Source organism: Elgaria multicarinata, chromosome 20, assembly GCF_023053635.1.
Source record: "Elgaria multicarinata webbii isolate HBS135686 ecotype San Diego chromosome 20, rElgMul1.1.pri, whole genome shotgun sequence".
NCBI lineage: Eukaryota > Metazoa > Chordata > Lepidosauria > Squamata > Anguidae > Elgaria > Elgaria multicarinata.
The window spans coordinates 12262991-12290531 of record NC_086190.1 but is presented as its reverse complement, the minus strand read 5'-3'; the positions used below and the strand labels follow the sequence as shown (position 1 = coordinate 12290531).

General features: G+C 50.0%; 2 protein-coding genes across 3 annotated transcripts in view; both read right to left on the bottom strand.

Moving 5' to 3' along the window:
• Positions 1–5153: 5153 nt before the first annotated feature.
• Positions 5154–13570, bottom strand: FNDC10 (fibronectin type III domain containing 10). Its single transcript, XM_063145450.1, has 2 exons — positions 13558–13570; positions 5154–6255 (listed from the first exon to the last, which is right to left on the bottom strand). Exons 1-2 carry the CDS (start codon positions 13568–13570, stop codon positions 5213–5215), a joined length of 1056 nt encoding a protein of 351 aa, XP_063001520.1. The 3' UTR covers positions 5154–5212.
• Positions 13571–15426: 1856 nt separating this feature from the next.
• Positions 15427–27541, bottom strand: part of LOC134411489 (Golgi integral membrane protein 4-like) — a 54234-nt gene continuing 42119 nt past the window's right edge. The window contains exons 11-15 of one of the 2 annotated variants that reach the window (XM_063145319.1): positions 24717–24928; positions 21195–21262; positions 20286–20468; positions 18330–18401; positions 15427–15985 (exon numbers count right to left, since the gene is read on the bottom strand). In XM_063145319.1, coding sequence (XP_063001389.1) covers positions 15884–15985; positions 18330–18401; positions 20286–20468; positions 21195–21262; positions 24717–24928 — 637 coding nt within the window. In that variant the 3' untranslated portion in view covers positions 15427–15883. Of the gene's footprint in view, positions 15986–18316; positions 18402–20285; positions 20469–21194; positions 21263–24716; positions 24929–27541 lie in introns of both variants that reach the window. The other variant, XM_063145320.1, reaches the window with a different exon arrangement.

Below are 27541 nucleotides of genomic sequence, written 5' to 3'. Positions count from 1 at the left end.
GGAGGAGGGAGGGATTTTCCCAGCAACAATGGGCCTATTCACACCACAGGCTAACCCACGCTCAGTGGCTGGGTACGGGTCGTTTTCGAACGGCGGGTGAGCGTGTTGTCCTAACCCAGGACAATTTCCACCAGACGGCTTGTTAACCGTTCAGTGTGGCTTGTTAATCACCCTGAAACCCGCTATGACCCCGTGCCTTGCAACAAAATGTGGGGCCTAGCAGAGTTCAAGTGTACTGAGTGCGGACGCAACTTCAGGGGATATGGCTAGACGGGGACCCCATCTCCCTGCTACAGTTGCCATTGCCCAGTCTTTCCCAGCTCGATCTTCCCTCCATGCAAGACCTCGGGGCCCACGAACCCGACAGCAGCGTTCCTGCTTTGCGGAGGGCTGCTACAACCGAAGAGAGCGTCACGTGCCAGGAACCCCTACTGTGTGCATCCACGAAGCCGGGTCCGTAACCACTTGCCCAAAGTGATCAACCCCCAGCGAAGAGCATGACAGCACCGGCTCCACAGTGGCCACCTGTTTAAGTCAAGGCAGCTTGGCAGACTGGGACATCGGTGAGCTCATCCCGGAAGATCTGAAGGAACAAGACAAAGAGGAAGATGCCGAGAGCAGTAATTAAGCCCAGGACGCCTCGGGTAGCCCATAGGAGACAGGTGACAGGTTGCAACCTGTGGAGGTAGCCAGGGAGGCCAGTCTCCTTCATATTTCCGAAGGTCTAGGCCTGCCAATTGTACTAATGTACATGAATGACAGTTCCTCATGCCAGGGCCCACGTAATAATAGTTTCTAGCCCTCTTTCTGGCTTTTTTCCCCTCAAGTGTAGCCTTGGTTTTGTTTGGCTATTATTGATTTCTGCTTTGGAGAGTGCATCTTCCAGACATACCTAAACAACAGGTTTAAACTGGTTTTAATAGTCGTTCTCTCTCCCGAGAGAACAATAAAACAGAGGCCTAGTACTCTTTGCATGAAGAATTCTGAGCACCCTCGACAAAATTCCCAGGATCCTTTGGGTGACGTTAACTGGTGTAAAACCAGCGTAAGCTAGTAGTGTAATTTTGCTCCTACTGTCCAGCCAAGGCCTTGACCCTTCCTACTGGGGCCAGTTGTCTGTGGAACTTGACATGGTCTTAACTTGTGGTCAAATCCACCTTAAAAGAATTAAAAGGCTTTAAAAAGCTAAAAAAAAAATTAAAAAAGTTAATCACCCTGAACGACCCACTGTGAGTATTCGAGGTGGCTCGTTTGAGGGAAAACTAAGCCACGCTGTACAGTTAACAAGCTACCCTGCAGGAAATGTCTTGGGTTCAGACAACACACTAACCCCCGGTTCCACAGACAACCCACAATTCCACAAACCAACTCAACCCCTGAGTGTGGGTTAGCGCGTCATGCGAACCCAGTCAATACATCGTGTTCTTTGTTGTGAAGTATTTTGCGGTGGGCGATGAAGATCCGTGAGCTTTACAAAGACTTGCGTCTAAGAACATCAGAAGTGCCCTGAGGCTGGATCAGACCGAGGGTCCATCTAGCCCAGCACTCTGTTCACACAGTGGCCAACCAGCCATTGGCCAGGGATGAACAAGCAAGACATGGTGCCCCAGCACCCTCCCACCCATGTTCCCCAGCAACTTCTAGAAGAGGAAAGTCTGGTTTGTTGAGATGGATTGACACCGCTGCCTAAAATTTCAGACTCTCTTTGAATGTGGCAGCAGAGTGCAGACTACAAAAGTATGGGTCCCGGGGTGGGGGTAGAAAGTGTCCCCCAGACCCACCTTGAGGTTGTCCACCCCTAGCCTCAAGTGACCATTGGCAGAACAGCCAGAAACATCACCCCCACTGCCCCAAACAATAAAGCCAACTGTATGAACTTCTGTAATATCTCACAATATGTTAAGTTCTCCATCACGAAAACAGAAGAAGAAAAGAGAGAGAAATCTAAGGCTGAAATCCTACACACATATACCTCGGAGTAAGCCCCATTGAACGCAATGAGTTTTACTTCTGAGTAGACATGCCTAGGACTGCACTGTAAGTAGCACCTGAGTGAAATGAAACGATTTCTCCATATTACTAAAGCAAACATTCTCTACCGGTTGGTCCAGAGAATACTCAGCAAACAGAATGACCTATTACAATGAACATCAAAGCACAGCTTAAACCACGTTTCCAAAAATTTTTAGGCCACAACCCTATGCATGTTTTGACCAAAAGAAGTCTGACAACTCCCAGCATGCTCCAGGGCTGGCTGAGGCATGCTGGGAGTTGTCAGATTTTTTTTTCTGTCGAAACTTGAATAGGTTATGCCTAGAGAGTCCTAAATGAGTCTTTGGACCCTTAACCATCTCCTCTAAAGTTATACGAAAATTATTATTTGACATGAAATAACTCGGGTAACATTTTCAAAACGCGTGAATTCAAATTAAAACACAGATCGCCTCATGGCTGCGTATAAAAAGTCAGGATCGCCAAAGAAATAAATGGTCGTTTCAAACATCACATTTCAAGAATCTCAACTCCAACGTCGGAGATTCTCACGTTCACACTCAATCTGGGTTTCCGTCTTCAAATCCGGCACGTCTCTTGACTGTGAGAGGCGTCGATAAGCTCCCTGACCAAAATCGTTCGGAAATCGGGACACCCGCCTTCCAAAACCTGGCACCCAGCCCTCAGCCAGCATGACCATGCCAGAAGGGTGTAAGTGGGTCAACTTGAGATGTCAACTCCATCGATGGTTTGGACGCAGAGAGAACAAACGTCTCCCAGCCAAGATGGCTGAAGAGGGTCACATGCTGGATGAGAAACACGGAACGTCTCTGCGCCAGAAGGGAATCAGCCACCCACCTTTTGTGGATCAAGCGGGGATGAGTGTATTTCATGTGGTGGAGGGCTCCACCCCTACCATTAGAGAGAGTGAAACAGTCACCTCAGGCAGCAGGCGGTGGGGGGTGGCAACAAAGAGGAGCAACCTATGGGCCTTCTGACATGCCCTGCACCCCCTGAGCTAATCCGCTGCGTTCAGGTGTGGTGGATATTGTCCCATCATCAACGCTGAAGGAGATTCGTCTGCCAGCCCAGTTGGTTTCTGTACACAGAACGGGCCAGAGCACCATCTTGTCTTCCAACACCAGCAGCAAATTGTTTCGGTCCACTCCTGGCTCCACCCCATGACAGAGCCGAGGGACAGGTGAGCGGCATCAAGCAGGCAAGCATCCCTGGGCCCACGACTCCTCTCCAGAGCTGGCTGCAAATGAGGAGGTGATGCCTGCCTTGAATCCTTTGACAAAGCGACCTGGAGATACGAATGTCGCCGGCACCCTGCATCGCTGGTGGATGGAACTGCTGCTTGTGGCGTGGGACGCCACGACTCTTGCACCTGCCCAGAGACCGGTGGTTCTCTTCTGAGATGTGGCATTCAAAACAGATGGGTTTTGAGGAGCAGAGCTGAAGGACTGAAGGTCCAACCTCCACCTCAGGCTTTTATATCCAGTCCTGGAGCTCCACCCACCCATGGGGACTCCTCCGGCATCCCCCTGGGTCCTAGCTTCCTTCTCATCCCCCGTCTGCTCTGATCCCTTGAATGAGTAGCCAGCTGCCAACAGCCACGGTCCCTGTCCTCACAATCCCCGCACCCCGAACCCCCTCAATCCCAGGACCGGTGGTCTTCTCTACTCTGCACTCTGCATCAGCAAGACGAACTACTCCATCAACTCAGAGATGCCTCTTCCAAGTTTTAACGTCTGGACAGGTTGCGTGTATGTGAGCGTGAGTGTGCAGGCATGTACATGAAGAGTGCAGCCCGGCAGGAATTAGAGAGAACGTGTCCCGTGCGGATTTGACTACTAGCTTCCGTTCCACAACGTCTAACCTGGGCTGGAGGCCAGCCAGAAGGTGGTCAAAGGCAGGCTGACAGTAAATCTGGGGCAATTTACCCACTGAGCAGCTCATTCCCATATTCGTCAAGTCGTCACATGATGTGTATGTGTGTGAGAAAGTCAGCCCGTTCGCTTCTGGGGGAGAAGACCACCCCCACTCGAGCCAAAGAGGGCTCCATCTCCTAAAGGTCTCCATCAATGACCCTGGAACAGTAGTGCCAATTTCCGTTCCTCAGAAGGGAACCCTTTTCCTGCTTCTCCTAAAAGAGGCAGTCCAAAGCAGCCACCTCCCCAATTAAAGAGATCTTGAGTCAATTCACTGTCCAGGGTTTCTAACTGATCGATTAAACCCACATGGGCTTCATATGAAAACCAGGAAATAAACAGGGGAAGGGCCTCATTTCGCTTTTGAGACACAAAACGCCACATTTCAGAAGAGGCATTCCCGCCTGTTTGAGAAGACCGGGAATGCCTCTTCCATCTGCCAGTTTGGATAGGTACATCTATTAGAAATTCAACTTAAAAATAAATAAATGTCCAAATCCTCCAAAATGGGGACTGTTTTAATCTTATCAAAACCACTTGCCATTTCACGTCTTCATCTTACCCCTTCATCAACTAAACTTTCCTGCCCTCCTTCAAAACTGGATCCTACGTGTGTTTACTCAGTGGTAAGTGCCACTCAATACTGCAGTGCTTACTCCCCTGTAAGCATGAACTGGTGGGGAGGGCAGCTGCACAGCCCTCTTGCTCAGACGCCAATACAGCTCCAGTCCCAGCTTTCCTTTTCTATTGAGTAAGCCCATCAGGAGCTATTGCCCTGGGGCCCCGATCCTGCATAGGCTTGCTCCGGAAGAAGCAGGCATCACCACCCTCTCCTAGGCAGGCTTACTCAGAAGGAAGGGTGACACGAAAAAGCGCTAACAGGGCTGCAGTGCTAAGGAACCCCGGCCTGCCTTACAGCGCTTGTCCCCAGGGAAACATGCACCGGATCGCGACCTCAGTTGCCCCTCAATACTGCAGTGCTTACTCCTCTGTAAGCATGAACTGGGGGTTGGGGGGAGGAGGGCAGCTGCACAGCCCTCTTGCTCAGAAGCCAATACAGCTCCAGTCCCAGCTTTCCTTTTCTATCGAGTAAGCCCATCCCGGGCTATTGCCCTGGGGCCCCAATCCTGCTTAGGCTTGAAGCAGGCATCACCACCCTCTCCTAGGCAGGCTTACTCAGAAGGAAGGGTGACACGAAAAAGCGCTAACAGGGCTGCAGTGCTAAGGAACCCCGGCCTGCCTTAGAGCGCGCTTGTCCCCAGGGAAACGTGCACCGGATCGCGGCCTCAGTTGCCCCTCTTGGCGGCGGAGGAGGAGGAGGAGGGGGCGGCGGGGGGCGTGAGGTTCTCGGTGAGGTAGGCGACCAGGAGGCAAATGAGGACCAGCATGACGCAGATGGAGCCCCCGACCGCTGTCATGGCGATCACGATGTCCCGCATGCCGGCCGGCTCCACGGTGAACTCCACGCACTCGGGAGGCCAGGAGGAAGGCGGCGCCGGCGGCGGAGGAGGAGGAGGAGGAGGAAGAGGAGGAGGAGGATCGGGCCCGCCGGCGTTGAAGGCAGAGAAGAGGGGCTGCAAGCAGAGGCGGTAGCGGACGCTGCCGTGCGCGTCGGGCAGCAGGTAGTCCCGGCAGGCGGCGCCCAGCTGCACGGTGTCACACTGGAAACGCGTGTAGGCGCCTTCCCACGAGCAGGAGAGTGAGAAGCCGCGCAGCCGCGGCGCGGGGCCGGCCTGCAGCCCCGGGGGCCAGCCCCACTGCAAGAGCACGCTGCCGTTGAGCAGCACGTTGGCCAGCAGGGCCCGCCCGGGCGAGCGGTGCGCCGTGCAGCTGCGGGGCGCGCAGTGGAAGCCCCGCGCCGGGCTGCGGAAGCAGAGGCGCCCCCCGCCGCCGCCGCCGCCGCCGCCTACACCGCTGCCCGCTTCCCCGTCGTCGCCCGCCCGGCCCTCGCTCAGCACCTTGTACGGGCACCAGGGATCGGGGGAGCTGCTGGGAGCCGGCGGCGGCGGCGGCGTTTTGCGCGGCCGCCCCCGGCCCAGGCACAGCAAGGCGAGCACGAGGCGGCCCCACAGCATGCCGGCCGCGGGGCATGGGCGGCGCTCCCCGCCCGGCTGGGATCCGGCGCGCTTTAGGGCGCTCGGGGAGGCGCGGCGCAGCGCGGCGGGGCGGGCCGGAGCGAGCCTCTCCAAGCAGCCGCGCCTTGGCGCGGACAATTTCAAAGCGCCGCCGCCGAGGAGGAGGAGGAGGAGACGCGGACGCTGCGCCTCCTCTCGGCCGCACCCGGGAGGCTCCGGGCCCGCCCAGCCCAGCCCGCCGCCGTGAACTCCCGCTGGATGGGGAGGCGGAGCGGAGCCACCCTCGTTTGCATGCCATTTCCATATGTAAATCTATCAAGAGAACCAAAGCGCGCACACACACACACACACCCCCCTCGTTTAGAGGAGACTCGCTCCGGAGCGGAGGAGGCTGGGACCTGGGAGAGTAGGCCTACGGAGAGTAGACCCCTTGAAATGAATGAGATGTAAGTCAAGTCGCAACTGACTTCAGCCCCGTTCGTTTCAATGGGGGTGCTCCAGTGGAGGCTTTCAGGCGGAGCTCTAAAGGAACTAGTCAAGGAGGAGGAGCACTAGTCCATAGAATCATAGAATAGTCGAGATGGAAGGGGCCTCTAAGGCCATCAAGTCCAACCCCCTGCTCAGGGCAGGAATCCACCCTACAGCATCCCTGACAGATGGTTGTCCAGCTGCCTCTTGAAGGCCTCTAGGGTGGGAGAGTCCACAACCTCCCTAGGTCACTGGTTCCATTGTCGTACTGCTCTAACAGTCAGGACGTTTTTCCTGATGTCCAGATGGAATCTGGCTTCCTTTTTCTCGAGCCCGTTATTCCATGTCCTGCACTCTGGGAGGATCGAGTGTGACAACCTATTTGAAGAGTGCTCTCATGTCTCCTCTCAATCTTCTCTTCTCCAGGCTAAACATGCCCAGTACTTTCAGTCTCTCTTAATAGGGCTTTGTTTCCAGACCCCTGATCATCCTGGTTGCCCTCCTCTGAACACTCTCCGGCTTGTCTGCGTCCTCATAGAATCATAGAATAGTAGAGTTGGAAGGGGTCTCTAAGGCCATCGAGTCCAACCCCCTGCTCAATGCAGGAATCCATCCTAAAGCATCCCTGACAGATGGTGTCCAGCTGCCTCTTGAAGGCCTCTAGGGTGGGCACCACAATTCCTCTTTGAAGTATGGTGCCCAGAACTGGACACAATATTCTAAATGAGGCCTAACCAGGGCCGAACAGAGAGGAAAGTCCACTCTACATAGGACTTGTTGGAAAGACTGGCATGACTTACAGCAGAATTGCCTTATATAGAGGAAGTGTGGCAACACAGCATTTAGTATTGCAGGCAATAAATCCAGTCTAAGGCCAATTTAAAAGTAGTTCAGATTCACTAAGGGTGCCATCCTATGCATATTTTGACAGGCAGGAAAAGTCCTACAATTCCCAGCATCCCCCAGCCAGGACCTTTTATTGTCCAATGGGCATAGGATTGTGACCTTACTTTAGTAGCGCTTTTGTACACATTGTCAGAGAAGGCTATCTAACACAGTTTGACTAGAAACATCCCCTAAAGTGGGTTGCGTGAGTACGTAAGTAAGCAAAAGCATGAGATATGGTTACTTGCTTCTTTCCAGAGGGACCGCATGGCGCTTGTTGCAGAGACAGAGGGGAAGAGGAAGCAGGAAAAAGGAACTGATCAGACAACAAAGAGGGATGAACAAGACAGGCAGCTGTTGATGCAGCCTGTTCTCTGTCTCCCCCTAGTGGCTGGAAGCATACGGAGTTTGGAGGCTGTGCTAAATTTTGATGGGCAAAGCCGAGATGCCTGCTCTGCCTTTTGACGGGTCTTTGGATTGGATCCGGACTAAACGAGTTGATCTCAATGGAATTTAAGTGGTAATTGACTTATTCCATTGATTTTAATGGGATATAAGTTCAACTTACTTCCCATTAAACATACATATAAAAATAACTTTGAACAATCAGCCAAACCTTAAAAAAACAGTTCCGGGGTGGGGTGGGGTGATTAAAACTCCTCACATGCTGCTAAATGCCTAGGAAAAGAGAAAAGTCTTGACCTGGCTCCAAAGAGATAGCAATGTCGGCGCCAGGCAGGGCTCGTCAGGGAAATCATTCCATTGCGGGGCCACCACTGAGAAGGCCATTCGACCGAGTTGCAGCACCTCTGTCTTGCCTGGATCATTGGTGAACTTCCCATTCCAACCCACCCACCCCAAAAGCAGCCCAGTAGCTCACTGAGGTCTTAATCGACCCCCTGATTTAGCTGCAGAGAGAAGGAGAGGGTGTTGTGCACCGGAAGGTCTTCTCACATTTATTTATTTATTATTTAATTATTTATTACATTTTTATACCGCCCAATAGCCGAAGCTCTCTGGGCGGCTCACATGGCTGCGTTTGCTGTAGCAGGTGACAACTTGAGCGCTTTCGAAAACTAGACTGTTCTGTTTTGATTCATATCCTCACTTTCCTCGCCATTCCGCTTTCAGCACACGTCTCAAAGGGGAGAGAGAGAGAGAGAGAAAGAATCCTGTGAAAAATTTATTGCCCGAGCAAAAGATCAGTCCTCGGCTTTGACAAACGTCTATACTCAGGTCCCGACCTGCGCATGGCTGCCCCCACAAGACCCGTCTGCCCCAGGCACGGCAAGCCCTCTGCAAAACGGTCATTTGTGAAACATGGCCGGAGACACGGGGCCATCTTGGTCGCGAAAGCAGCCCAATTTAGAACACGATCCGTCTAATGGGACGCAGCAGACTTGCAAGGTCAAATCAACCGTTTGGGCAGCCCGGTTTTTCTCTTTTCTCCATGCCTTTCCAAATGCTGAGAACACCTGTTTTGCACGCCCAAGGCCCCGGGTTCAATTCCTGGTTTTCTCAATCACAGGAGCGGATGATGAGGGCCTTTTTCCCACTGGAAGTATTTCAGCGGAGGCTGGATAGCATCCGTCTGGAATGCTGTATCTCCTGTATCCTGCATTGAGTGCAGGGTGGGGTGGACTAGATGACTTCCGAGGTCCCTGCTAAAAGTCAGTGGGCCTGTTCAGATGACATGCTAAGCATTGGTTCGGCCACTAACCCTTTTGCAGCAAATGGTGAGCGTGTTTAAACCATAGTTATATAGCCACCATGGTTAGGTACCTTGGAACCCATGAAACACAGACAGAATAGATTTTACACAATCTGCAGGTCCCTTGATCTGAGTGCAGCGCCCCATGGTGGTAGACTGCTGAACTACAGGAAGCAGATTCGTAGTGAAGTAACCTCAGGTCCAGGGCTGACTGCCTACCCATTGGATCCTCCTGGACGCAGGGCCGGTGCTACCATAGAGGCCACTCAGGCAGCCATCTAGAGCGCCAAGGTAAGGGGGCGCCGAACGCCACACCCAGAAGCCGCTCTCCCACAATGGCTCTGAGAGGGCAGCTTCCTGGCGGTCCGTTCCGAAGCCACCTGCCTGCCCCAGCGTCCTGGTTTTGCTTCGGCTGGGTGGGCACTGAAGCGAAGCCAGAACGCTGGGGTAGGGGGGTGGGGGCGGCGGCTTCGGAACGGCGTGCCTGGAAGTCACTCTCCCAAAGCGGCTTCCGGCCGGGCACGGAATTCCGAAGCTGCCCCCCTCAGTGTCCTGGCTTCGCTTCGGTGCCCACCCAGCCGAAACGAAGCCAGGACGCTGGGGCAGGCAGGCAGCTTTGGAACGGCGTGGGCGAGATGGCACCCTGTGCCCAGGTACACTGGGGTGGGAGTGGGTGAAAGCAGCTCACCTGCCTAGGGCGCCAAATAGTCTGCCACCGGTCCTGCCTGGATGGGAAGAAATATCAAATTATTTCCTGTTCCAGTTGTGCCCTGATGGGGCTTTAAGGTCTTCCTGGTCTGGTTCTGGAGTTCTAGCCATCCTGACTCTTGGCTTGGTCCATGACTCCTGGCCCATCGCTGCCCATGGCCCAACTCTGATATTTCCATAGCTGTTCTTGGGAGACCATCCCAGAATTCTACAGTTCTCAGGGACCTTATTGCATTTTGTCCACTTCCCAGCAGTTGAGCCAGCAATGTTAAAAAACGGTCAGCCGTTGACATGCGGCGAACCTCAAAGCGAGCTCAGAAGACATCCCATAACTAAGGACACGGTTATTGCTTCCCCTCCGGCGAAGAAAAAGGCTAATTAGATTAGAGGTACTGTTCCGTCCCATTTTTAGAAAAGACTCTGCTACAGCTGATATGTTAAAAAGGCGACAGCTCGCTGTTAATGGTGACAAATAGGGAATAATTGGCAGAGCAGGAAAGGGGAAAACAAAATGACACTTAGCAGTGCGGCTGCCTTCAGAAGGAAAGGATCACCGCCGTCTAACCAGGGCTGATGGCAGGACTTGAGCCCGCAGTGGGTCTCAAGACAGTGACGAGTGATGGCCAAACACTCCTCTGCCCAGCTCAGAATGGGCTTGGTTAATGCATTTTTTTTTTTTTGTAAAGCTCCTTTTATTCCGAGCACAAATTTCGACTCGAAATGTACAATGCCTAGAACAGGGGTGGCAACCCTCAGACCTGGGGGTGGGGGCAAATCTGGCCGTTGGGATTTCCCCAGAAGTAGGGTGACCATATGAAAAGGAGGACAGGGCTCCTGTATCTTTAACAGTTGCATAGAAAAGGGAATTTTAGCAGGTATTATTTGTATATATGGAGAACCTGGTGAAATTCCTCCTTCATCACAACAGTTAAAGGTGCAGGAGCTATACTAGAGTGACCAGATTTAAAAGCGGGCAGGGCACCTGCAGCTTTAACTGTTGTGATGAAGGAGGAGAGCACACTTCAAATACTTAAAAGGTTGTCACGCAGAGGAGGGCCAGGATCTCTTCTCGATCCTCCCAGAGTGCAGGACGCGGAATAACGGGCTCAAGTTAAAGGACGCCAGATTCCAGCTGGACATCAGGAAAAACTTCCTGACTGTTAGAGCAGTACGACAATGGAATCAGTTACCTAGGGAGGTTGTGGGCTCTCCCACACTAGAGGCCTTCAAGAGGCAGCTGGATAACCATCTGTCAGGGATGCTTTAGGGAGGATTCCTGCATTGAGCAGGGGGTTGGACTCGATGGCCTTGTAGGCCCCTTCCAACTCTGCTGTTCTATGATTCTATGATAATGTGTGTGCAGCCATGGCCAGGTCTGACCGTGCCGGATGCAGTGGGCCAAAACACTCCTGGCCACAGCTGCCACCTGAGCATCCAGCCATGTGTCTGGGTATTAGGGGAGTTGTACTCCAACACACCATCATCCTTGAAGAAATGGCTCAGCCCACTTATTCTATCAGGTGTCACCTGTGAAGGAGATCAATGGAAGGACAGGAGCAAAGGTTCAAGCGGAAAATCCACCTCCACTATTCATTTCCCAGCGGAGCTTTTCAGTGGGAAGCGATCGTGCTTCAACCAAACCGTGTCAGCTTGGATCAGGCTGGCGGTGGGTGAGAAGGTGCAGGTCGGGGATGTTGTTTGACTGCTACATGGCCCCGCAGATGAATGATCTCCTGATTAATCTGTTTGGAAAGTGCTATTTATAGCAGGCCGTGTGTCATGTCTAGCCCGGCTCCCGTTGGGTTGGAAGGTGTTTCAGGTGATCAATCAGAATCAGACTCTGAAGTAGAGGGGTTGGTGCCAGGAACAGGCCAGCCTGTACCACTGGGGGAGAAAGCTCTCATGGGCTCTTCACCAGCTGGGAGTGAACCCTCTCCAGAGCTATCTTGTCAAGGGCAAACAATACACACTCAGTGGGAAGCCAACATTCTTCCAAAGAGGAGAGCACAGAGAGGTTAGCCGATCCTAGAGTATGCCGCAGACTAAAATGGGCGGAGCTAAAGAAAGGCGAGAGAAAGTCAGCCCGGCTGACATCCCAGCAGAAGTTGACTCGGAACTAGTCTCTCTGAAGTGAACACGTCTTGGGAAAAGGCTTTCCATTCTCCTTGAAAGGACAATTGTCTCGCTTAGTTTGCAGTTTTGCCTAGGGGAAAGTTCCTAGAGATTAGGGTCTCTTCAGGTGGGAAGAGATGTTTATTGCTTGAATAAAGCTTTGTGCATTACTTAGAAGGCCTTGCTATTGTTTTCCTAAGAAGGTTTGGAGAAATACGACACTGCGAGAGAGCGGGATATATTAAATCAAAGTTCAGAAGGTGAGACCTTAAGACAACAGTCCTCAAGTTAACTCTTTTCATCTGAGTGCTGCTGGTCCTGCCCAAGCACCTGGTATGCTTGGGCATCTGTCAGGGCCCCAGCACCATGGAAGGGCCCACCATTGACACCTGCCCATGGCTCTCTTTTAAACATCCCCCCCCCAATTAAGGAGCAGTGCCACAAGGCTGAATCTATCCACCCCTTTCATTTCTCCCATTGTCTCTACATAGCATCGAGCTGGGGCATTATGGGAAATGGAAATAAGACCAGGCTGCTTGGCTACAGAGGAAAGGGCCTGCCAGAGGGCATTTTCCCCAGGGCCCCTTGTTCTGTTTGAGTGAACAAGAGGGCCTAGGGCCATTTGGCACTTTGAGGTCTGATTCACAGCAAGGACTTAGGGAAGTTGAGTTCAGAGGATTCCAACCAAGCCGGTCTCCTAGCGAAAAAGGAAACTGAGGACAGCTCCAAGCGATGCTTGTGCCAAAGGCTAGACAAGCTCACATGTATGTTGCTCCAACGTGCAGCAGATGGGGGCCGAGCCTTAAGTGTGGTTTTGGCTTCTTTTAGGCTGGTTAGCTCCACATCCCTATTGACTGAGGCCTACTCCATTAAAGGGAAGTGGCCTGTTTCAGCTGCCCCGGACTGCGAGAACACAAAAGAGGCTGTGGCATAGTGGTACCTTCATGGCTAGAATTCCACAAGAAGAAACAGAAACATCAAGAGGACACAGAAACAAGAGAAAGAGGAGAGATGGGGAGGAGGAAGAAGAAACAGAAACAAGAAGAAAGAAGACGATGCAGAAACAAAAGAAGAAGAAACAGAAAAAAGGAGGAGGAGGAATAAAGTTCTTTATGAACTGGACCATGCAGATCACTGTGACCAGATTGACATGTGAAGATGAACTAACTAACCATGTTCTTTTTTCAGTGGCTAGTTGAGTGGGTAGTTGTGTAGTCAGCATGACTTGTGTGTGGTCCCCCAACCCTGGTTTCTCAGGTGACTGTCTGGCTCGCTTGCCCCTAAATTTGGCGTTGGGTACATGAAGGACTTTCTTCTTTCACAGGCCTTCCCAGTGGTGGCACCACTCCCCCCACCCCACCCCTATAGAGCTTGCCTGGCACCTCTGCCACTACTTTCTTGGCCCCAAGCAACAAACCAACCTTTTCTAAAACTAAGAAAACACCATTTAGCTTGAGACTGAATTCATTTTCACCTTGCTTTTTTCTCTCCTGTTGCTTTCTTCTTTCTTTTCTTTTTTTAAAATGTATTATGTAATTTTTGAATGTAGATAATGATGGCATTTTGCTCTGGAAAACATTTGAAGGGCATGATATGACATTATTAATAAATGACCACACACAAAAAAGCCAAGACAACTTCCTCTCTCCCTGTCGGGTTTTGGCAGCATTACCTGCTTCCGTCATGGTTGAGAAAGATGTCAAGCAGACACGCTCGGCAGCTGATATCTAGAACATTACAATAGCAGACCTGTGGGATCTGGAACAGAGCGTTTCGGTGTGTCGTCATGCAGAAGCCAGATTCCAGCTGGACATCAGGAAAAACTTCCTGACTGTTAGAGCAGTATGACAATGGAACCAGATACCTAGGGAGGTTGCAGGCTCTCCCACCCTAGAGGCATTCAAGAGGCAGCTGGACAAGCATCTGTCAGGGATGCTTTAAGGTGGATTCCAGCATTGAGCAGGGGGTTGGTCTTGATGGCCTTATAGGCTCCTTCCAACCGTACCATTCTATGATTCTATGATCCTGCTAACTGGTGTGCTCAGGTTATTAGCCAGCCATGTCGCCCCTACAGATTATTTACAAGGAACTTCAACATAGGCTGACCCTATGGAATCTTTAACAGTTGTATTGAAAAGGGAATTTCTGCAGGTGTCATTTGTATATATGGGGAACCTGGTGAAATTCCCTCTTCCTCACAACAGTTAAAGCTCCCTCTTTTAAATCTGGTCACTCTAGTATAGCTCCTGCAGCTTTAACTGTTGTGATGAAGAGGGAATTTCACCAGCTTCTCCATATATACCAATGACACCTGCTCAAATTCCCCTTTCTGTGCAACTGTTAAAGATACAGGAGCCCTGTCCTCCTTTTCTTATGGTCACCCTACTTCAACAGGATGGGTCACTCGGCCAATTCCCATTTCTTCTCCAACATTCCTTGCTCCCGAAGGCCACTGAGTCTGCTCAGTCCTCATCGTGAGGTTTTGCGGGTTTCCAAACCCTTTTTCAGGGAGAGATTACCAATATTTTCTCCTTCTGCATAACCCTGGCGTCCATGTTGTTCTCAAGGCCTCCACTGGGGCTCCAGTTCTGTCAGCACTCAGCCATCTACGTTCACTATTAGGAGTCATAGAATCATAGAATCACAGAATAGCAGAGTTGGAAGGGGCCTACAAGGCCATCGAGTCCAACCCACTGCTCAGTGCAGGAATCCACCCTAAAGCATCCCCAACAGATGCTTGTCCAGCTGCCTCTTGAAGGCCTCTAGTGTGGGAGAGCCCACAACCTCCCTAGGTAACTGATTCCACCGTCGCACTGCTCTAACAGTCAGGAAGTTTTTCCTGATGTCCAGCTGGAATCTGGCTTCCTTTAACTTGAGCCCGTTATTCCGTGTCCTGCACTCTGGGAGGTTCGAGAAGAGATCCTGGCCCTCCTCTGTGTGACAACCTTTTAAGTATTTGAAGAGTGCTATCATGTCTCCCCTCAATGCTATCATGTCTCCCGTCATGGACAAGTAAGATTGCAGCTCTGGGCCCTTACCTGGGAGTAAATCCTATTGGAATCAGTGGTGATTTCTTCTGAGTACACATGCATTGGTCCACACTATAAATCTGCCATTTGGCCTCTGGTAGTGCTCTCTTTATTTATTTATTGCCTTTATATCCCACCTTTTCTCTTCCAAGGAACCCAACGTAGCCTACATAACCCTCCTCCCGGGTTTATTTCGCTCTTCCAGCTTGCAGCAGGGCGCAACTGCGCCACAACGTCACTCATGACAATCCAGATTTTTTTTAAAAAAAAAATTCCTCGCAACGACAACCCTGCGAGGTAGATTGGGCGGAGAGTCACCCAGCGCGCTCCCAGGGCCGAGTGGGGACTTGAGCCCGGATCTCCGGACTCCCAGGCCCACGCTCTAACCACTACACCACACTGCCTTTCTGTCCTGAGCATCAAACTATTGCCCGCGTTGCGCCCCTCTTACCCAGAACAAAAACAGACGATGATGTACAGATCGCTCATGATCAAAAGTGTTATCTCTGTGTGTGTCTGTCTCTCTCTTTTTTTAATATAAAGTTGAACAGACTTTGCATGAAAGAGCAGTCAAGTGAGTCCAGGACACAGGTGGTGGTGGGGATCCACAAAGCAAGCAGCCCCAGGTGAACGGTGTCCTTCAGTTCCTCTCTCTGGTCGAAATCTTAATAATGCTGAAACGGGTAGGGGAAGGAGGAGATCGAAAGAGAAATCTCAATGTATTTACTTATTAAGTTTCATTTCCCCCTGTGGAAGGAACTTTCTGAAATTCAGAGCGCTGATCTGCCTTACATGCCACCCCAGACCTCACACACTGATACATCTGTGTTGGCCCATGTGGCCGTCGGCCATCTGGAAGCGGAGATCAGAGCTAACTTCTTCTGACAGCAAAGAATCAAACTCCACAGTCCCTGGCCCAGGTCTTCCTCCGAGGTTCTTCTCTGGTCTCCCAGCAGGCCTCCAAAATCCTCAATAATAATCCTCTTTTTTGCCATCTCCTTCCACGCGGCTTTTGGGTTCCTGGACCAGCTCCAAATCGGCGGCGGCGTCCACCTCGCCTCCGTGATCGTCCTGTCGTCAGGGTGGAAAAGAGGAAAAGCAGAAAGTGAGACAAAATCGCAGGGCCACGGAGGGGGGAAACGTCAACGCACAAACTCTCCAAGAGAGTCCGTGACCCATTTCGTACGTCGCGACAATCCTGCTTTAATTATTATTATTTAAAAAAATGTGGGTTGTGAACACTGCTGGCGCACCATGCCCAGTCACTGCTACTGCTAGCAGGAGCAGGTAAACAACCCAGAGATATTCCAGAGTTTTTCTCTGGCTTGTCAGGAGAGAGACAAGCCAGAGGTTCAGGTCCGGACGCAATGCTAAACAATGCAGGAACAGAGCATTCCTGAGTTATTTAGCTCCTCCAGCCTGCAGCAGGTGCAACTGTGCAGCAATTTCTGCCTTGTTCATGACAACCCAGAATTGTTTTTTAATGCATGTTGCGACATGCGAACTAGTAGGCCTGGATATCTTCAACACTAGGGTGACCCTACGAAAAGGAGGACAGGGGTCCTGTATCTTTAACAGCTGTATTGAAAAGGGAATTTCAGCAGGTGTCATTTGTATATATGGGGGACCTGGTGAAATTCCCTCTTCATCACAACAGTTTTAAATCTGGTCACTCTGGTATAGCTCCTGCAGGTTTTATTGTTGTGATGAAGAGGGAGTTTCACCAGGTTCTCCATATATACAAATGACACCTGCTGAAATTCCCTTTTCTATGCAACTGTTAAAGATACAGGAGCCCTGTCCTCCTTTTCATATGGTCAGCCTATTCAATGCATATCTGAAAAAGATCCCTTGCAAAAAACCCAGATTTTTTTTTAATGCATGTTGCGACATGCGAACCAACGCATATCTGAAAAAGATCCCTTGCAAATCATCCTCATCCTCTAGCACGTCAAGGGGAACGCTAAGCTCGTATCCTCCTTGAAGTGCTAGCTTTCCGCACTGCGACACTTTGCTGCTTTTGCACAGAGCTCTTCCATTTGAACCACATGGCAGCCCTGTGAGACGAGTGAGGCTATGCTGAGAAATGGTGACCGGCCCATGGCTACCCAATGAGCTGCACGGTAGGCGGGGATTCAAAGTCGTGTCTGCTCAGTTCCAACACTGTAACCACTAAACCACACTACCTTCAAAGTTCCAGAGTGCTTATTGCCCCCCTCCCCACTCGGGTTCAGTGGAGGCTATAGAGGTGTTCCGGGGGGGTTTTCTGGCTTGTCGGGGGGTGGGGGCGGGGGGGGGGACAGACAGACAAGCCAGTGGTTCAGGTTTGGACGAAACGTTAAAGAACCCAAGGATGAAGCATGGCCTGCCAGAGAAGGTTCGTTAACTTGACAGTCTTTTAGCATTTAAAAAAGCAATAAAGACTTCGCTATTCCAGCAGGCCTATCCAGTGGAATTTTAGAGTGTTTTTAGGCTGTTTTAGGGATGTTTTAATCCTGTATGCTATATTTTTAATCAGTTTTCAATGTGTTTTATATTCGCTGCTGTTCCCCGCCTCAATCCAAGTGAAGAGGTGGGTAAGAACTAAATTATGATTATTGCTTAGCTCTTCTAGTTTGCAGCAGGCACAACTGCAGCTTCATTCTTGACAACCCAGATTTGATTTGATTTTTAAATGTAGGTTGCGACATGCAAACTAGAATTTTTCAGTTTCGGTCAGAACCAGCCAAAACTCTAAAAAAAAATGGGGGGAGCTATCCAAAGTGCTGAAGCCTATCCCCAAAATGTGTCCAGCACCTCAGATAGTTCTTTTAGAGTTCTGGCTAAAACCTGGAATGGATTCACAGCCTCACCAAAATCAGAGCTAACAACCACCACTGCTTTTTTTGGGGGGGGGGGGAGGCTTTGCCAGCACTCACACCTGAGCTGTGCCCCTTCCGCTCTCCCTGCCACCAACGGCCCCGCAGGTGACCTGGTCAAACTGGTAATCACGGCGTGCTGTGCCATCATGCAGCCTCCTTCTATCTGTCAGCAGCGCAAGACGTCACCCCCTGAGCACAGCCATTCCTCGCTTCCACCCCAATTAACCTGCCCAAGCTAACGAGCCCAGGCAGTTCCCTGACCTACTTTGCAAATGGTACACCCTGCTGTTCCAAAGAGTGGCCGCCACCCACCCACTCTGTTCCCCTAATGCACGACATGTGAAAACGGGGCTTTTAAATATTTTACATTTTTCAGGACATTTTTTCCCCAGGACTTTTGAAAAAAAATATTTTTCAGATCTTCTTTTCTTGCCCTTGTTTAACAATACAGAGAGAGAGAGAGAGAGAGAGAGAGAGAGAGAGAGAGAGAGAAAGAGAGAGACAGAGAGACAGAGAGACAGAGAGAGAGAGAGAGAGGAACCTGTGCTTCATACAAGATCTTGCTCCTGGTCTTCCTGATAATCATCCACTAGATCGTCTTCAATTTTCTTGGGCCCATCAGCCTCCTGGGAAAGAAAGCCATGAACAGAAGGGGACATCGCTCAGTCAAATAAGATACATACATGCTAGGGAACACAGAAGTCTTAGGAATCTATGGATTCGGCCCGGGGTATTAATATAAACTGGGGTTTTGCCACGTCTGAGCCCCCAACCCTGTTGTGAAGCAACAAAAATGGAGAGAGTGGCTTGGGAGCAGAATGGTGTAGTGGTCAGAGCGGGAATCCCCACTCTGCCACAAAGCACACTGGGTGACCTTGGGCCAGCCGCTATCTCTCAGCCTAGCCTCCCTACACAGGGTCGTTGGGAGGATAAAATTCGGCCTGTGCAAGATTCGGGGTTCCGAAGCATGGCGGCCATTTTGTGTGCAATCTGCCATTTTCTGCACAGCCCTTGTGTGAAGAGAGGGAAAGGTTTTAGAGCTCCCAGCATGCATTGCAGCCCATCAGAGGGCAGCATTGTCTTCTCCCCGGCAAGAACGGGCTAAGCCCGCGAAGGATGAAGTGTCGTTTAGAGAATTATGGACTAATTGTTCTCATTTCAGAATACTTTGTTGACATTTAAGAATAAAAAGGGAAAGTTAAGCCGGCTCCACATTACTCTTTACCAGCCTTCCTCAACCTGGGGCGCTCCAGATGTGTTGAACTGCACCTCCCAGAATGCCCCAGCCAGCTGGCTGGGGCATTCTGGGAGTTGTAGTCCAACACATCTGGAGCACCCCAGGTTGAGGAAGGCTGCTTTAGACTGAACTACACTTAAACACATCCTACTTTTATGCAAATAACTCATGAAGACAACCCACTTTTCGTGGAATGTCATAAATTCATGGTTTCCTGACGAAAACGAGTGAGAGACAGAAGAGGCGGAGGCCCCTCCCTCCCACACCCCCTCCCTTTCTTGCACACAAAATGGCCGCCATGATTCGGAATTCCGAATCCGAATCTTTTACAGCCATAGATAAAATAGAGAGGGAAGAGTTATATACACTACCCTGAGCTCCTTGCAGTTAGGGTGGGATATAACTGCTAATATTATTGTATTATGGTTATCGTTATGATTATTCTCCCAATGGAGTAGCCACAACCAAAATCTTCGATTAGAGAGCAGGTTTTCTACGTCAAGGGCTGGGTCTCATACACGCTTTCCACCACAAGATATGTCAACATTGGATACATTCATTGGACGATAGAGCTGTCAATGCCTATCTGCATAACAGCTAAATGGAACCTGCAGATATAGGGGCAGTGTACCTGAGTACTAAATACTGGCTTGGGGGCAGGCTATCTGAAGGAACGCCTCCTTCCATATGCACCTGCCCAGACCCGAAGGTCATCCTCAGGGGCCCTTCTCCGTGAGCCCCAGCCAAAGGAAGTGAGGCAGGTGGCTACCAGGAGGAGGGCCTTCTCTGCTGTGGCACCCCGGCTGTGGAATGAGCTCCCCAGAGAGGTCCGCCTGGCGCCTACACTATATTCTGACCTGTGGGAAACCCATAAGTAGGACACAAGTGAAATAGCATTGCCTTGCTAATTTCCCCTAATTATGGGAGGTAGCATACAACCGTCATGACTAGATGCCATCACTACCGCTTCTCCGTGAATTTTCTAATTCCCAAGTTGCTGGGCATCGCTACATCTGATTGCAAATCCCAACATTTAGCTCTGCGCCGTGCGAAGAGGCCCTTCCTTTGATCTGTCCTGAATCTCCCACAATTCAGCCTCGTTGGATGACCCCCGGTTCTAGTATTATGAGAGAGGGAGACTTTTTCCCCTACTCATCCACTTCCTCTTACTCCGGCAAGCTACCATAGTGACAAAGCAAATCAGCCTCTCAGATTCAAACTTTGCCGCAACATGCAAGCACGCACACCCACACCCACACCCACACCCACACACCAAGTTTGTTGTCTTCTGGGTCTTTTCCTTGCTTCCATCGTTGGCCGGCCTATTGGTTTGGCCAAGTTGGCCAGCCCGGACCACTTTGTCTTCAAAGTCTGGCTGCTCCAGTTCCGCCTCTTCAAATTCATCTTCCCCTTGGTTGTTGGGGTCCTGGGCTGGGTCGGCGGCATCACCGGGCACCTGAGCAGGAAGCAAAAGGGTCAGTTCACGTGATGCCTGACGCCAGACGGCAGCCTACCGTTCAGGCTATGGCCCCTTCCACACAGCGCAGAGTCGAACGATGGAATTCACTACCGCAAGATGGGGTGATGGCCGCCCATTTGGATGGCTTTAAAAGGAGGTTGGATAAATTCCTGGAGGAGAAGGCTGTCAAAGGCTACTAGTCTTAGAATCATTGAATAGCAGAGTTGGAAGGGGCCTACAAGGCCATCGAGTCCAACCCCCTGCTCAATGCAGGAATCCACCCTAAAGCATCCCCGACAGATGGTTGTCCAGCTGCCTCTTGAAGGCCTCTAGTGTGGGAGAGCCCACAACCTCCCTAGGTAACTGATTCCATTGTCATACTGCTCTAACAGTCAGGACGTTTTTCCTGATGTCCAGCCGGAATCTGGCTTCCTGTAACTTGAGCCCATTATTCCGTGTCCTGCATTCTGGGAGGATCGAGAAGAGATCCTGGCCCTCCTCTGTGTGACAACCTTTTAAGTATTTGAAGAGTGCTATCCTGTCTCCCCTCCATCTTCTCTTCTCCTTGCTAAACAGGCCCAGTTCTTTCAGCCTCTCTTCACAGGGCTTTGTTTCCAGACCCCTGATCATCCTGGTTGCCCTCCTCTGAACACGCTCCAGCTTGTCATTCAATATGGCTTGTTACTCCATGCAGAAATAAAGCCCATCTTCCCTCGCTCTTACCCCTGGCTGCTGGATGAAGCTCTCCTTCTGAGGATGTGCGTTGTCTTCTCGTTCAATCATGCCAGCATCTGAGCAAAAACACAAAACAAGGTAAGACGTTGAGCGTCTTGACAAGGCCCTGCCGATCTCCAAATCTCTTGTTCCAGAAATCTCATGATTCATGCTCCTTTGTAGGAAGGAATGTCTGATAGAACCTTAGCTGAGAAGATGTCCTTTATTCACTTTATTCACAGATGATGCTAAAACGAGGGTGGAACGCCTCTCCCCGAATGAACCTCCCGTACACCACGCTCTGCATCTAAGGCCCTCATCCGGGAACCCCCCTCCGAGGGAGGATCGGAGGACGGCAACAAGAGACAGGGCCTTCTCAGTGGTGGCCCCCATTTATGGAACGATCTCCCTGATGAGGCCGCCTGGTGCCAACGTGGTCATTTTTTTTGGCACCAGGATAAAACTGCCTTCCTTTCTCCGGCATTTGGAACATATAACAAATCTTTTGATCAGGTCCTGGTTTGTCTCTGGCTAGTGATTTTTATAGTTTTAGACATATATTTGGTGTGTGCAATCCGTTTTATGTCCTATGTGAACGGCTTTATACTTTTTATGTTTTTTAAACGGCTTTTAATATTTGTGAATCGCCCAGAGGACTTCCGCTACAGGGAGGTATAGAAATGGAATGGATTAATGGATGGATGGACGGATGGATGGATGGGTGGGTGGGTGACCAGCAGCCCAGGGTTTCAACTTGGCTCCCTGGAGCTGCTGATTTGACCCCGAGAATTTCTCCTGTCCTGATCGATGGTGCAGTTGGAAATTTTGAAGTGCAGGAACTCATCATGACCCTAAAGGTCTTCATCAGTGGGGAAAGAATTATATGCGGATTTTAAAAAACTTCTTATGCAATTTTTAAAACAACTTTTTTAACGCCCCAGATACAGGGATTTCGAATAGCACCAAAAGTTTATTTATTTATTTATTTATTTATTTAAGGATTTTTATGCTGCCATTCAGCCAAAAAAGGCTCTCACGGCGGCTTACAAAAGTATTTCTTGACAGTTCCTGCCCACAGGCTTACAATCTAAAAGACATGACACAAAAGGAAAGGGGATTGGGAGGGAGGAGGAGGAGGGGGAAAAGGAAAGCAAATTCAGGCACTACAATCTTAGTTGGAAAGTTCAGCAGTTACAGGAGACAGCAGGAGGGAGGGGGCTCTCAGCTGGAGTAGGACCCAGGCACGGTGGAGAGGTGCCTGGCTGCTGCTTCCTCCCTCACTGGTGGCCTCTCCAGAGAGAGTAAGTTGGCTCCTATAAGTCGTCAGAAATGTGGCAAAAAAGACAGGGGACTAGACATTCCCTCCTGTCTTCAAGAGGCTTGACCCCCAAGTTATATCTGATGCATAACTGACATCTCTGGTTCATGTAGGCTTGTGAATTGCACTAACTTCAGAGGTATATGTACGATAAGCTGCCGGACTTATCCTATGGGATGCCACCCAGGGTCCTGACAGCTCATCCCCTTGCTCTGACTTGGCTTGACCAAGTCAGAGCAAGGAGATCAACCATCCCTGACTGCACACCCTCTATCCTAGATATCCATGGTATCTAGCCTAGCCAGGCCATTCTGTGTGCAAAACAGGTGCTCAGGTCCGCTCCCTCCGTGTTTTCCTACTGGCAGAATCGGCGGTGTTTTCTTCCCCTTCGAAATACGGATTAATAAACCCCAAGCCTCCCAATGACACAGCTTCGTAGCAGGAGGGCACCAAAGCCGCTCCAGTATTAATCCAAATTAAAGACGCAGAGGTCAGGCTCCCCGTGTTCCTTTCTGCCCCACGCTGCGCGCCTCCTCCCCTGCGAGAGGGTTCGGCTTTGATGTGAGGCAATTAACACCATCCTCAAAGGGCACATGTTGAAAGTGGGTCCGATAAAAGCTGGAAATTAGAGCCAGCCGTGCCAAAGGCGTTCGCAGTCCAAAGTAGATGATCCCCCAACCCTGTTTTCTGCCTGGTCCAAGACGCTGGTAAGTTGCCAGCCAGTCCCCATTTCTACTTGATGGCTGCTTCCTACTGCCCCAAGAGCTTGACCGAATCCTGCCCCAACAACGCTGCCACTTTGGAATTTGTCAAGCGCCCCCATCCCATCATGCCGAAATCTATTATCTAGAAGCAGGGAGAGATGGGAGCATAGAATCATAGATTTGGAAGGGTCCTAAAAGGCCATCAAGACCAACCCACTGCTCAATGCAGGAATCCACCTTAGAGCATCCCTGACAGAGGGTTGTCCAGCTGCCTCTTGAAGGCCTCAACTGACTTAAGGCCCGTTCATTTCAATGGGGACGAATCAGTAGAGGCTTTCAGGCAGAACTCTAAAGGAGCTATTCAAGGAGGAGGAGCACTAGTCCATAGAATCATAGAATAGTAGAGATGGAAGGGGCCTCTAAGGCCATCAAGTCCAACCCCCTGCTCAGGGCAGGAATCCACCCTAAAACATCCCTGACAGAGGGCTGTCCAGCTGCCTCTTGAAGGCCTCTAGTGTGGGAGAGCCCACAACCTCCCTAGGTAACTGGTTCCATTGTCGTACTGCTCTAACAGTCAGGAAGTTTTTCCTGATGTCCAGCCGGAATCTGGCTTCCTGTCCCTTGAGCCCGTTATTCAGTGTCCTGCACTCTGGGAGGATTGAGAAGAGATCCTGTCCCTCCTCTGTGTGACAACCTTTTCAGTATTTGAAGAGTGCTCTCATGTCTCCCCTCAATCCTATCTTCTCCAGGCTAAACATGCCCAGTTCTTTCAGTCTCTCTTCATAGGGCTTTGTTTCCAGACAAAGTGGAACCTGGGATCGCTGCATGGTTGCCACAGACCCATACTTCAAGATGTCAAAGAAGGGATTGAATAGCCTCTTGGATCACCTGGGAACGAGTCAGTGGTGGAGCCTTTCTGGTGTTGCTCCATTCAAAATAGGTCCCTGCGTTTAAAACCACCAACTTTATATACCTTTCCTCACTCCCAGCCCTGAGGCTTGCCAGGGAAGCTAGTAGCATCTGAAGGGGGTCAGAACAAGGCAAGGAGAAAACAGGACCTTGGATAGCTCCATGTGGGTCCTGCTGGCTGGAGCGCTCTCCTTCTGGGACAATAGGAGGATGTTGTCTCAGCAGAGAGCTAAAGTCAACTGAAGCCTTATGTAGGCTGGCAAGACCTGTAATGTAGTCAGCTTTGCCCCTCCTGAAGGAGCTGGCTGGGCTTTTAAAGGGTCCTCACCAGATTTTGTCCACTGAAACTTTTGCAAAGCTGCGAAGATGGAGTTTCTGCTGGGGTGTGTGTGTTATTCTCTGAGCCAGAGAACGATGGCAAGGCTGCATCCTCTGGTCAGGAGGACTCTGAATAAAACACTGACTGTTCTACCCCTGTTCTATACCTGTGCCTCATCCTCTTCAGAATCCTCTGCTGCATACTGGAAGATCCAACATCTGGGGGTCATGACACCCACATCCCTACATTCGTAGGACCACCCCATACTCCATAAGCCGTACCCATTTGAAGTTCCTCGTCATCCATTCCTAATTTTCTAGCTCCCCAGTTGGCTTGCTGCTGCCGTTCCACACCTCTCTCTTGGCCGGCCAGCTCTCGGTTGCCATTCGCCATCACTTGCTCAGGTCTGTCACCGAGGTGAAGGCTTTCAGGGTCAGCGGGTGCTTGTTCCTCATCCATCTGAGCATTGACTTTGTTGACTATGTCTTGCCAGCTGCAACGGAAAGAACAAGACGATCATTAGATCCCTCTAGGACTGACAAATTCCATATCTTGGGGATCAAGCGGCTTTATACCAAGTGAGGCCTTTGGTTCCATCAAGTTTTAACAGTTTTTATACTGTTGTTTTTTTATGTTTCTGATGGTTTTTAAATTTTGTATACCTTTTTAATGTTTACTGTTTTTAACTTTTGTGAACCGCCCAGAGAGCTTCGTCTGTGGGGCAGTATATAAATGTAATAAATAAATCAATAAATTAAATAAATCAATAAAGCCCCATGGGGTCTACAACACTGATCCTATTTCAAATAGGAGCTCTTCCCAGCCTTACCTGGAGATGCTGAGAACTCAACCAGGAACCTTCTGCATGCAAGGCAGAGGCTCTACCATTGAGCTACGGTGTCAGGATCCGGCCCAGTCTTCCTGGTGTGGATCTTGAATCAGACTCAGAGCATGAAGAAGACCAGCTGAGACAGGAAGTTGGGGAGGAAATTCCCCAAGACTCTCCTAAGAAGAGCCGTGCTGGATCAGACCATGGGTCCATCTAGTCCAGCACTCTCGTCACACATGTCATGTATAGCTCTACTGCTCCTGTATTGGGAGCAGGTGATGCAGGTAATCAGTCAGAAACAGATTCAGACTCAGAAGACACCGAGCCAGACACCAGGCAGTTAGAGCCAGTGGGGGAGGAGGTTCACACGGGAGAGGCTTCAGCTGAGAATCTGCCCCCTCCAGAGTCTATCTCTTCAAGGCCAAATTCTATGCTTTCAGTGGACAGGGAGTCAACTTCCGGGGGTTAGCATTCAGAAACCTTACTTGATGCTATGAATCGCTGGAAACTAAAATGTTCAGCGAGGTTAGCGGCAAAGAGATAGTCGGACAGATTGCATGAGAAATTGTGCACGCATCAACCAACTTGAAGTTATGGACATTTGAAAAGCCTTTTCTTTTCTTTGAATGAAAAATTGTCTTGCTTAGTTTGCATACTTTTTGCCTAAGGGGAAGTTTCACAGAAGGTGCCTAGTTTGTGTTACAGAAGTGCTTATTGCTAAATGATCATCATTCAGCAAATTGTTGGAGAGGTTGTGGGGGAAAAGGAACGTATTTACATATGTGGTGGGAATGCAAATATGTACAAAGATTATGGAAGATGGTGTTTTTTGAAACTGAAGAAATAGTGGGAATGAAAATAGAACAAACACCAAAGATTGCATTACTGTCACTATTTGAAGATATAAAATGTGGAAAAGAAACTAAAGAGTTGATATCGAGTTTGCTGACTGCAGCACGATTGATGGTAGCTAGGAACTGGAAGATTCAAGGGGAATACTCTATTGAAGAATGGTATAAAGAAGTTTGGGATATAGCTATTAATGATAAACTGACTTGTAATATTAAGTGGAGAAAAGGTATAACTAAAATAAATGAGTTTGAAGGAATCTGGAAACAGTTCCTAATATTTGTGTTTACTAAGGGAAGTGGGAAACCGCCAGCAGAAGAAACGATAAGATTTTGGAATCAGGAATAGATCCCGAGGTGGAGGGTGCACTTTTATGTCAAGAATGATTATGTTATGGTATAATATTTTATAGTTAATATCTATTCAATACATATGTACTCAACATTTATTCAACATGTATGTAGTATGTAATAGTTGATTTGATGTTTTCTTTTATTGTAATGTTGTATGTTTAATTAATGTGGAAAAGCAATAAAAAAATTTTTTTAAAAAAAGTGCTTATTGCTTGCAATAAAGCTTTGTAAATTGCCTAGCACTTTGCCTCACTCGTCTCCCAGAGAAAGCTGGAGCAGCTACAGAACACGACAACACAGTGGCCACCCAGCTGTCAACCAGGGTTCCACAAGCATGACACAGGGAAACATCACCCTCCCACCGGTGTTCCCTAGTGACTGGTGTATACAGGCTTACTGCCTCTGATACTGGAGGTAGCACATAGCTGTCAGGATTATCTGTTAGGGATGCTTTAGGGTGGATTCCTGCATTGAGCAGGGGGTTGGACTCGATGGCCTTGTAGTCCCCTTCCAACTCTGCTATTCTATGATTCTATAGTCTTCTCTCCAGGAGTTAAGAGGGAATCTTCCCAGGAGCTTATCAAACGAGGCCCAGGCTCAGAGATCATATTCCCCCTTCTCCCCCTCCCAGGAACTGAGTCTTTGTCAAATGGTAAGGGAGCATCGGAATTGACAGTTCCTGGAGTCCATCGTATCATCAAGTGTGTGGAGCTTAGAGAAGGTGAGAGGTAGTCTGCTGCACTAGCCACTCACCAGAGGTTACAACTTGAAGACCCTCCTTGAAGTAAGGGCCCGGTACAAGCCTGTCGGGCACTGCGGGAAACGGTCCATTTAGTTGATCAGCAACTGCCTTGCTCTGTTAGGCTAATTTAGCTTAGAGGATAGCTCCTTGCATTCACACTCCCTTGAGGTGGGAAGAGGGGTCTATTAACGGAATAAAGCTTTGTGGATTGCACAACAGACCTCTTCATTGTCTCACAGCTCGGTGGGAGGGCTTGCAATCACGACAAACGGTCTCTCCTCACCCACCACCCCAAAACCTCTAAACACATGGAGCATCATGCTCAGTGTCTAC